The sequence below is a fragment of the Grammomys surdaster genome, unplaced genomic scaffold (genome assembly GCF_004785775.1).
Source record: "Grammomys surdaster isolate TR1022 unplaced genomic scaffold, NIH_TR_1.0 129, whole genome shotgun sequence".
NCBI classification, from domain to species: Eukaryota; Metazoa; Chordata; class Mammalia; order Rodentia; family Muridae; genus Grammomys; species Grammomys surdaster.
Window position 1 is genome coordinate 16,965,153 of NW_021604587.1, and position 10,823 is coordinate 16,975,975.

Consider the following 10,823-nt stretch of genomic DNA (forward strand, 5'->3'; position numbering starts at 1 on the left):
CCCCGCCGCGGGCCCGGGCCCCCCGCCCCGGGGCGGCGACGGCGGTGCCGGGCCCCGGGGCGGAGGGCGCGCCGGGATGGGCCCCAAGCGGCGGCAGCTGACGTTCCGGGAGAAGTCGCGGATCATCCAGGAGGTGGAGGAGAACCCGGACCTACGCAAGGGCGAGATCGCGCGGCGCTTCAACATCCCGCCGTCCACGCTGAGCACCATCCTGAAGAACAAGCGCGCCATCCTGGCGTCGGAGCGCAAGTACGGAGTGGCCTCCACCTGCCGCAAGACCAACAAGCTGTCCCCGTACGACAAGCTGGAGGGGCTTCTCATCGCTTGGTTCCAGCAGATCCGCGCCGCCGGGCTGCCAGTCAAAGGCATCATCCTGAAAGAGAAGGCGCTGCGGATAGCGGAGGAGCTGGGCATGGACGACTTCACTGCTTCCAACGGCTGGCTGGATCGCTTCCGCAGGCGCCACGGTGTAGTGGCCTGCAGCGGCGTGACCCGTTCCCGGGCGCGAAGCTCTGCCTCTCGGGCCCCAGCGGCACCTGCCGGTCCAGCCACGGTGCCCTCCGAGGGCAGCGGTGGGAGCACACCCGGCTGGCGCACGCGGGAGGAGCAGCCGCCGTCGGTGGCAGAGGGCTATGCCTCGCAGGACGTGTTCAGCGCCACCGAGACCAGCCTGTGGTACGACTTTCTGTCGGACCAGGCCTCAGGGCTCTGGGGAGGTGATGGACCGGCGCGCCAGGCCACCCAGCGCCTTAGCGTTTTGCTGTGCGCCAACGCTGATGGCAGCGAGAAGCTTCCCCCACTGGTCGCAGGCAAGTCTGCCAAGCCCCGTGCAGGCCAAGGTGGTCTGCCCTGCGACTACACTGCCAACTCCAAGGGTGGAGTTACTACCCAGGCCTTGGCTAAGTACTTGAAAGCTCTGGACACTCGAATGGCTGCAGAATCTCGTCGGGTCCTTCTGCTGGCCGGCCGTCTGGCTGCCCAGTCCTTGGACACCTCGGGCCTGCGACATGTGCAGCTGGCCTTCTTCCCTCCCGGCACTGTGCATCCCTTGGAGCGAGGAGTGGTCCAGCAGGTGAAGGGCCACTACCGCCAGGCTATGCTGCTTAAGGCCATGGCAGCCCTCGAGGGCCAGGATCCCTCAGGCTTGCAACTGGGCCTAGTGGAGGCCCTACACTTTGTGGCTGCGGCCTGGCAGGCAGTGGAGCCCTCAGATATAGCAACTTGCTTTCGTGAGGCTGGTTTTGGAGGTGGCCTTAATGCCACTATCACCACTTCCTTCAAGAGTGAGGGAGAGGAAGAGGAGGAGGAGGAGGAAGAAGAGGAGGAAGAGGAAGAAGAAGAGGGTGAAGGGGAAGAGGAGGAGGAAGAGGAAGAAGGGGAGGAGGAAGAAGGAGGGGAAGGTGAGGAGGTAGGAGAGGAGGAGGAGGTAGAAGAGGAGGGTGAGGTTGATGATAGTGATGAAGAGGAGGAAGAAGAAAGCTCCTCTGAGGGTTTAGAGGCTGAAGACTGGGCCCAGGGAGTAGTGGAGGCCAGTGGTGGTTTTGGGGGTTATAGTGTCCAGGAAGAGGCCCAATGCCCCACCCTCCATTTCCTGGAAGGAGGAGAGGACTCTGACTCAGACAGTGATGAAGAGGAGGAAGATGAAGAGGAGGATGAGGAAGATGAAGAAGATGAGGATGATGAGGAGGATGGCGATGAGGTCCCTGTACCCAGCTTTGGGGAGGCCATGGCTTACTTTGCCATGGTCAAGAGGTACCTGACCTCCTTTCCCATTGATGACCGAGTACAGAGTCACATCCTTCATTTGGAACATGATCTGGTCCATGTGACTAGGAAGAACCATGCCAGGCAGGCAGGAGTTCGGGGTCTTGGACATCAAAGCTGAGCTACTGGACATAGCTGTACCCCAGCCCAGATGGGCAGCACCTGCCCAAGGCAGAGAACTCTGGGCAGCTGCTGGAGATGGCTGGAGAAGCCCAGGGCTTTTAGTAATGCTTCACCAGACTCCAGGCTCCAAGACAGGCCCAGGGGCTGATGTCTGCCTCACTGCTATTGCCTCTCTTTCAGAATCCTCTTTCCTCCCCATTAGTCCCTGGGCTCAGGGCACTGGATGGGTGGGGAGCTGTCCGGTGCTACCACACCATGCCATCAGTGGGCTAGACCACAGCAGCAGCCAGGGTTGGGTCCTGGAAGCTCTTGGCCAGAGAGTGCCTCTCCCCCTGCCACCCAACCAGGTCTTTGGTGGGGGGATCCCAAAGCCATTCTGGAAAGGGCTCCAGAGGAAGGTCTAGCCTAGGCCCCTACAAAACTAGCAGCCCCCCTCCTGCATCTCTAGGCTGCCTAAAGAAGCACAGTGTAACTTAGGGCAGGCTCCTGAACCTGCCTCTGTCTGCTTTCCACCTCCCCAAATCCCTTTCTCTGGCCCAGTCTTTGGCCCTTGGTTTTCTTTCCAGATTGGAGGTTTCCAAGAGGCCCTCCAGGGGAGTAACAGCCGGCACCTCCAATCTGGGTAGCTGCAGGCCTTTGTGCCTCATCCTCTGCAGGCCCCCATCCTGGGCAGAGGGGCCTGGAGTTGGGCCCAGAGTCCAGCCATCCAGGTGCACCTTTCCCAGCTTGAATTCAATAAATCTGTCCACTCCCCTTTTGTGGGAGTGAATGTTTTAACAGCCAAGGATGCATCCTTCATGGTCTGGGCTTGCGTCTATCTTGGGGGACACATCCTTTCCAGATTCCCCTTGGTTTTTGCTGTAGCGGGACATGGAAGCAAGGTTTGAGCAGATGGACATGGCTGGGGTGAGTGGCGGGCAGTGACACCCACATCTGACTGTTACAGAATACTGGGGAAGGAGGGTGTTACATCTTTTGATAGACTTGAGGAACCTTAGCATTAAAGTTTGTTAGTGAGAAGCTCCGGGTGGGGCAGGCGATAGGGAGCCAGCAGTCTCTTGGGCCAGATCAGTCAATATGCACCTATGGTGGATGAAGCCCACCAAAGCTAGTTAAAGTCAGGAATGAGAACAACTTTGGGATGGATATGAGCCAGGTTGGAGTTGGAGGTGCATACAAGGCACCCCTGTTTTATCTTAAGAGGGAGTTCTTCAGGCCTTTCAAGTGATTGACCTTTTCAAGCCTGTTAGCCACAGCACAGTGACAGAGGTGAAGTTTCTGGGAAACAGATTGCAGCCCCAGGAGTTGGTAGCTCACTGTGCAGGCTACTCTCTCGACTCTAGTCCAAAGGTGAAGGCGTGCCTGTCTCTCAGTGCCCAGCACCTCCCTTCATGGCTTTTCCTTACTGAGGCCTTCAGGTTCTAGCCAAGGAAAAGCCTGATCAGGCTAGGTAACTCAGTACCAAACCGGTTTTCCCACCCCGACTAGGGCTGGCATATTATCTCTGGTAAATTCCCAATCCCAACATACCCCAGCCATGAAGTTCTCCCTACCCTGGAATGTAAGGGGTGGGGTACATCCAAGTCACCCTTTGTGCCTTATTTGCCTTAGGGTGTGGGCCAGAAAGTCTGGCCAGAAAGGGTGGAGTCTTTTGTATTTCTTACACTAGGGGATTGCCTCCCTTGAAAATTAGTTAGTTTTTTTTTTTAAGGCAGTTTTTTTTTTTTTTTTTTGTATCAAGGTAGGGAGGAACTAGGGCCTTTAGCAACCTAGGCAACTGTCTCACTGCTGAGCCACACATCCCCTTGAAAGTTTTGAAACAAAGTCAACAAAGTCAAGCAAAGGGGTTGGGATTCCATTTGACATCACCCCTTCCTCTAATTGGAAGTCTGGAGGAGAGGACCAGAAAATCTAGTCTACCCAGTGGGCTTGCTCTGGAGTAAGTGGATGCCCTGGCTAATCTAGCTCCTTTATCTCAAGTACCAAGCCAAATCTCTGATCTGTCTCCTTCCAACAAGAATCTCTTTTATTGGACTCCATGAGTTAACACAAGCTGATGCTAATACGGCTGTTTTGTTTTTTTTTTGTTTGTGTGTGTGCTAGGTGTCAAACATTCAGGTGCCCTTATGAGGTAACAAAAGCCATGACAAACAAGAGTCAGAGAGGTTCAGTAATGTGCCCAGAGCCACACACATTAGCCTATTGGAAGCAAACTGTCTCCTCAGGCAGGCTCTTGAAATATCCCTTTAGTACTTTGTATTCCTTCCCTAAGGAGGGACCTGTGTTCCTAACCCTCCTGGTTGCAGAAATCAATTCCCAATCCAGACTATCCTTTAAAGGGAGACAAGGGCCCTGGCAGTGTCTGTAGAAGCTCTTGCTTTCAGTGTACAGCTGACTTGCAATCCCCCAAACCCATACTAATTCAAGGTACTTACACTTTTTTAATTCCTATTTTGTAAATTACTTTCCAAGTGAATCTTTGGGACAAGTAGATGAAAACTGTTTGCATTTTTACAAAGGAAATAGAGTTAAGGAATTAAATGACCTTCCCTAAGAAAACAGCCTTGATCAGCTCTCCCTGGGAGTCTGGGTTACATATTAAAAGCTCCAGTAGAACACATTGCTGGGATGGGAAAATGGCAATGACCCTAGGCTGACAGCTTAGCGGGAGGGAGCTAGTGAGGAAGCACTATTAAACAGCTTATCGAGCAGGAGAGATGGTTTAGTTGTTAAGAGTACTGCCTGTGCTTCCAGAGGATCCAGGTTAGGATCCAGGTTTGGTTCTTAGTGCCCACATGATGGCTCACAACCATCTGTAAAATCAGTTCCAGGGGGATCGAACACCTGTCCTTGGTGTATACCAGGCACACACATGGTACACATATAAATACAGATAAAACACCCATACACACACACAAAAATTCAAAATAGACAACTTATCACACAATCTCCATATGTATCAGATTAGCAGAACTCTGTGTTGCCTACCTCCCACCTCAACGGTGACTTGTGTGGTGATGCTGCCATGCTGCTTCCTTTAGAGCTGATAGATCATGCAGAAAGGGGTTTTGGGGAACATATTAGATTTTCGCAAAGCCCAGAATGGGTCAGTGATTGTTCAGCAGGTGGTGTGGGCAGACAGGTGATGCCTTCTTAGGGAGAAAAGAAGATGTAAGTACAGCTAACTGCCCTTTCAAAACTTGGGCCCAGGGGAAGGTAACATGGAAAAACTACAACTCCCAGAAGTCTCTGTTTCCAGGCAAGTAGCGACGGTTGCTATGGTTTCGGAAAACAATATGGCTGCTCCCAGATGGGATTTGAGTCTGTGCGGAATAGGGACTCAAACGTATATCTGAACGCTCGCAGTTGCGAGAGGAGGCATTTGAAGGGGCCTGGGGCTAGTGCTGGGCTCTGTCGGGAACATTGAGGCCTTGCTCTGGATCAAATGGAAAGCAGCGTGGATGAGGAGGCTCTGCACCAGCTGTACCTCTGGGTAGACAACATCCCTCTGTCCCGACCCAAGAGAAACCTCTCCCGGGACTTCAGTGACGGAGGTGTGTCTTGTTGTGTGTTTTAAGATGTTATCTTTATGTATGTTTAATGGATTTGTGTATATGCTATTGTTTTTGATGTGTGTATATATAGAGTGAGGCGGGGTGGGATCTGTATTTTGGGAATTTGTGGAAGTGTGCAGTTGCATGTTTCCTCTATTCTTGTATGAACAATGTATGTCCATTCTATCTTGTGTGCATGGAGTGTGTCTGTGTGTCTCCCTTCAGGGGCTTTAAGAACTAAGCTGTGTGTCTGGGTATGTATTTGTGAACCTATGCTCACTCACATTGCTGTGTTCTGCAGTTTGTCTTGTGGTCTTCGTTGTTGTTTTGTGAGATAGTCTTGAACTCCTGACTCTCCACCTCTACTACATTCCTACATTTGCCTCCAAAGTTCTGAGATTATAGGCATTGTGCCACTACTTCTGTTGTTTGTTTTTAGTGTGGTGCTAGGGAGTCAAACCCAGGGTATTGTGAATGCTAAGTAAGCTTGCTACCAACTGGGCTAAATCCATAGCCAGTATTCTTTTGTATTGATGTTCTGTCCTGCATGCATATGAATTTTTTGATGGTTGTGTGTTTTTCAGGAAAGGCTCCTGTATTTAAGAAATGCTTAGTTCTGTAGACAGAATGCGCTTCATTTCTATGTGTATAATTGAGGAAGCTATGTGTCTATGTGACTTCTGTGTGTGTGTGTGTTCTATGTGTGCACTATGTGTACTTGGAATTTATTTGTTGTGTGCATCTATACATTCTGCCCTACGTGTATCTGTAGATGGACATTTTTGAGACACATAGTTGCTGTGTAGTCCAGAACTCACTATTTTCCTGCATCCTGTGTGATGGGATTGCAGGCATGAGCTTCCATGCTGCTTCTTAAATGGTCCTGGGGATTGAGTGCAGTGCTTTGTACATGCTATTTGAGCATGCTACCAACTAAGCTATACCTCCATTCCTGTAGAAGGATGTCTTTCTGCTTGTGTTAATCTGTGATTCCTTTGAGATGTGTGTGTGTGTGTGTGTGTGTGTGTGTGCATGTGAATTCCCAGGATAAGGCTGCAGGCTCCTGTAGGGCCCTCTTGGAGACTCTCCATTTTTTGTGATCTGAGATTGAGGAATATGCTGAGAAATGGGGGATCTTGAACTGATCATTGATCTGGCTTTCTTTGTCTCCTTTCTGTGAACCTTCTCTTTTCTGTGTCTCTACCCTTTCTTCCTTGACCCCATGCTCCTTTCCTATCTGTACCCAACCCTATTCCCTCAGTCCTGGTTGCAGAGCTTATCAAGTTTTACTTCCCCAAGATGGTGGAGATGCACAATTATGTCCCTGCCAACTCTCTCCAGCAGAAGCTCAGCAACTGGGGTCACCTGAACAGGTAGTAGAATCCCTGGGTGCAGAAGTGACTTTGGCTGGGATGTGGCTTGGTAGTAGAATATTTGCCTAATGCCCCCACAACGTGCATGTGTGCGCACACATACACACACACACACACACACACACATCCCTGGGTTGGTCCCTAGCAATACAAAATGGGGGGGCAGGGGGAGCAAAACGACGACGGCAACAACAACAACAACAACACCTCCTATGATCTTGACAGGCAGCCTGGGACTGCTGGGGCGGGGGAGGAGAAACAGAAGAATCCATTTAGAAACAAAATCAAGTAATTATTTTATCTGGATAGTAGCAAAGAACTTGGAACACTCAAGCAGAGAGCTTCAGATATCTGCCCTTCCTCTGCTACTCTGTCCACTTCGTTCCCCATTTCCCCAGTACCCAATCCACCTATCTCATATTCACTCCCTAGAAAGGTGCTGAACAAGCTGAACTTCTCTGTCCCGGACGATGTGATGCGGAAGATTGCACAGTGTTCTCCGGGGGTAGTGGAGCTAGTGCTCATTCCACTGAGGCAGCGCCTGGAGGAGCGGCAGAGGCGCCAGAAGCTGGGTGTTGGCTCCTTACAGGTGGGGCTGTTGAACTTGGTGATTGGGATGCAGCAGTGGGATGGGGTACGGGGAGGGGTGCTCCCCAGACGTTGGAGGGCCCTGCTGTGGTGATAAATAGGAAGACAGGGTGCCTATCTAAAAGAACATGGCCTATGGGGTTGTGGAAAGGAAACGGGGTTTCTTAGAGATAGATGAACCCAGGCTCACAGGAGACCACATGTGTTCTTTCAGGAGCTGGCTCCTCAGGATAGCAGCGGCTACATGGATATGGGTAAGATGATGTTCCCCTTATCTCAGGAACAGCTTCCCCCAGACCCCTTTAATCAATTTTTGAGTCACTCCAGGACTCCAGCAAGGTCACTCCTCCACTTGCTTTGTCTTAGGTTTGTCCCAGAAGGTTCGAGGAGACGGTGCCCCAGCCTTGGGAGAGCAGCTCAGGTAAAGCTGAGAGTTCTACCTCACCAGGCTTGGTAACTTCCCCACAGAGTAGGTAGCAGCGCCTTGGGGACTGGGGGCTTCGGTGGGGAAAAGGCGAAGAGGGAAGGCCTGGCCACGGGTACTAGAAGGGAAAGGTGGGGTCTTACGTCCAAGCCCCTGCTAAGTTGCTACCCAACTGCAGAGAGGGCCGTCCGCTGGCTTCCCGACCCCCTGGGTATAACCAGGCGCTGCAGGGCGATCCGAGCTTCGTCCTCCAGATCGCTGAAAAGGAGCAGGAGCTGTTGGCCTCTCAAGAGACAGTACAGGTAGGTGAGGAGGAGACACTGAGGCCTAAAGGGGCAGCGTGGAGCCTGCAGGGGCAAAACACTAGCGGGGCAACACGCCTTCAGGCTTCATGTCTCTGCGTCGCCACCCAGGTCCTTCAGATGAAGGTGAAGCGTCTGGAACACCTGCTCCAACTCAAGAACGTGCGCATCGATGACCTTTCCCGGCGGCTCCAGCAGGCCGAGCGCAAGCAGCGGTGAGCGGTGCCAGGGCTGCGCGGGGCTTCCCAGTACCCGCCAGAGCCCAGACGCCGCGACCCACCCACTCACCTGCGGATGCAGGGGTGGGAGGGCGGAGCGAGCTGCTCTCTAGCGCCTCCTGCAGCTGCCGCGCTCGGCTGCGGAGGGCTCGGGCGAACGTGGGGGTGCTCAAAGCTGAGGCCGAGGACTGATCCTCCTCCTTACACTCCATCTGGGCCAGGAAAAAGGACCACTTTCCACAGCCCAGAAAACCTGTACGAACACACCGCATGACCTCCCAAATCGTGTCCACTTTGAAGCTCCCGGCACTGGGCCTGGAGAGGCAGTCCTCTGGCTCGGTCCACTGCCCTAGAACCGGTTCCTTTCTCAGCATAGACGATAGCTTCATCTCTATCCATGCTAAATCTCCATGGCCTTCGACACGAGAGAAACTATCCCCGGAAGCTGAGGAATTCTCTTGCCCCTCCTGGATGCTGACCTGGGATCCTTCTCAGGGCTGGAAGTCACAGCAGCTGGAGAGGAAGGGATAAGGTGTTGAAGTAGTCAAAAGTAAGGGAGGCATCCAGTTGTGCAATCGCTCTCCTCTCATGGAGCATTATAAGGAGTGCCTGGGGAAAACAGGGCAGAGTTGTCTCCATTAAAGGTGGTGTTGTGCATTCTTTCCTGTGCCTGCCTTCTCTTTCTGCCTGTATGGATCCCCAAGGGCAGTGAGTTTCTGACTTATCCTTTATCCCTTTCACCTAGCTGTCCTCTTAAAGACCCAGGATGGGCCTCATATTATGGTTCCCACTGCTTATTACATTGATGATACTGCCAGTGGGAAGATCTTGTGGTGTGATAGCCTGCTTCTAGCACTGGGTGACCCCCCCCCCCGACTCCCTCCAGTGTCCTCCAGCCTTGTCCAAATCCAAGCTGCAATTTTCACCAATTGTGGCTATTCATGTTCTCAACCTTGCCCCTGGACTCTCTTAAATTAGCTTCCTGTATAACTCTTAACCCTGTCCACACACTGGTCTCAATTTATGGATGGTTGGCTTACATGTCACTTGAAACCCTAACCAAGACACCTGACCATGGTATGGCCCTCATTGTGATGATTTGCTGACTGACAAAAATGTTGAACATATGAAAATCCCAAGGCCCGACAATTCCATTCATAGGCTTACTGCATGGGAGGAACTCTTGTGTCCTGAGTTCTGGGAGACACACCGCAATAATCATACAGAATTGAAGCAATGGGCTGGAGAGATGGCTTAGCCATTAAGAGTATTTGCTGTCCTTACAGAGGAGCCAGGTTCCATTCCCAGCACCCACCCGGCAGCTCACAACTGCTGATCACCCCAATTCCAGGGACTCAAACATCCTCTTCTGACCTCCATGGACTCCGGGCCCACATGTGGTACACAGAGATATAGGAGCTTAAAATAACTCTAAAAACTTTAAAAAATGAATTAAAAGAACTTGTATTTGGTTATCTATTACTGTAACAAAATACCACCAATGTAAAGGCTTAAAACAACACGTTGTTGTTGTCTTGTGGGTTTTTTTGTTTGTGTTTGTTTTTGTTTTTGTTTTTGTTTTTGTTTTGGGTCAAGTCTGAGCATAGCTCAGCTGGATTGTAGATTTCCCTGATCCAGGATGTTTACAAGGCTAAGGCCAACGTACCAGCTGGAACTGTGACAACTGGAGAAGGAGGCACAATGTTGTTAACAAGCCAGTCCCTCGTGGGTTGCTGGGCTTTAGTGTTTTGATGATTGTTGGCTTTTGACTGCTCTGATTTCCTTCACCTATGGCCATTTCCAGTGGAGTGGCTTTAGCGACAATTTTGCCATTTTAGATTCTTTGAAAAAAACATAGAAATATTGTAAGAATGTTTTCATTTTATTCCCAGGTGTAGGATATGGGGCTGTTTCAAACTGTCCACAGAAGCTGACTATGATTTGCTTCTTGCTTTAGCTGGGGCATGATTTTACCAGTGTTGGATAGTTTCTGCAATTGTGTAACATTTGGAATTCTGGGGACTTCTTAGAGAATGTATAAATGCTAAGGTCTGAGAAGCACTGTGGGTTGTTGGTTGCTTGCTGCTGCCTGCCGTTGGTTGCAGTTTGTTAAGTAGTTGTACACAAAGAAGAAGAAAGAAGAAATTAGATATCCTGATGGCAAAGATCAAACTTGCCCCAAGGAACTCAACGTCTAGTCAGCAGGAAGTAGACTAAGGATAACATCACCCCCTTCCCCTCTATCCTTTTTTTTTTCTCCTAATTAGTAGGAGATTGAAAAGGTGGAAGAAAGAAGAACACACAAAACAGCCTAAGTCCAGATACAGTAGCTAACTTTAAAATTGTTAATTTGCATCTTAAATTTATGTGTGTGTGCATATGCATGCTACAGTTTGTGTGTGTGTGTGTGTGTGTGAGAGAGAGAGAGAGAGAGAGAGAGAGAGAGAGAGGAGAGGGAGAGAGGGAGAGAGAGAGAG

At 51.0% G+C, this 10,823-nt stretch overlaps 2 protein-coding genes across 2 annotated transcripts; both read left to right on the forward strand.

Moving 5' to 3' along the window:
• Positions 1-6: 6 nt before the first annotated feature.
• On the forward strand, positions 7-2,671 carry Cenpb (centromere protein B). Its single transcript, XM_028756858.1, has one exon. It carries the CDS (start codon positions 77-79, stop codon positions 1,883-1,885), a length of 1,809 nt encoding a protein of 602 aa, XP_028612691.1. The 5' UTR covers positions 7-76; the 3' UTR covers positions 1,886-2,671.
• Positions 2,672-4,723: 2,052 nt separating this feature from the next.
• Spef1 (sperm flagellar 1) lies at positions 4,724-9,006 on the forward strand. Its single transcript, XM_028756875.1, has 7 exons — positions 4,724-5,441; positions 6,703-6,814; positions 7,247-7,403; positions 7,617-7,656; positions 7,769-7,823; positions 8,005-8,128; positions 8,240-9,006. The coding sequence occupies exons 1-7, from the start codon at positions 5,333-5,335 to the stop codon at positions 8,345-8,347; spliced, it is 705 nt and encodes a 234-aa protein (XP_028612708.1). The 5' UTR covers positions 4,724-5,332; the 3' UTR covers positions 8,348-9,006.
• The last annotated feature ends 1,817 nt before the right edge of the window (positions 9,007-10,823 follow it).

Bases quoted from the DNA above. Each gene is read 5' to 3' on its own strand.
- Cenpb (XM_028756858.1), top strand. From the start codon at position 77: ATGGGCCCCAAGCGGCGGCAGCTGACGTTCCGGGAGAAGTCGCGGATC.
- Spef1 (XM_028756875.1), top strand. From the start codon at position 5,333: ATGGAAAGCAGCGTGGATGAGGAGGCTCTGCACCAGCTGTACCTCTGG. The intron at 7,404-7,616 runs GTGGGGCTGTTG...GTGTTCTTTCAG, and splicing joins TGGGTGTTGGCTCCTTACAG to GAGCTGGCTCCTCAGGATAG. The intron at 7,824-8,004 runs GTAAAGCTGAGA...ACCCAACTGCAG, and splicing joins GCCTTGGGAGAGCAGCTCAG to AGAGGGCCGTCCGCTGGCTT.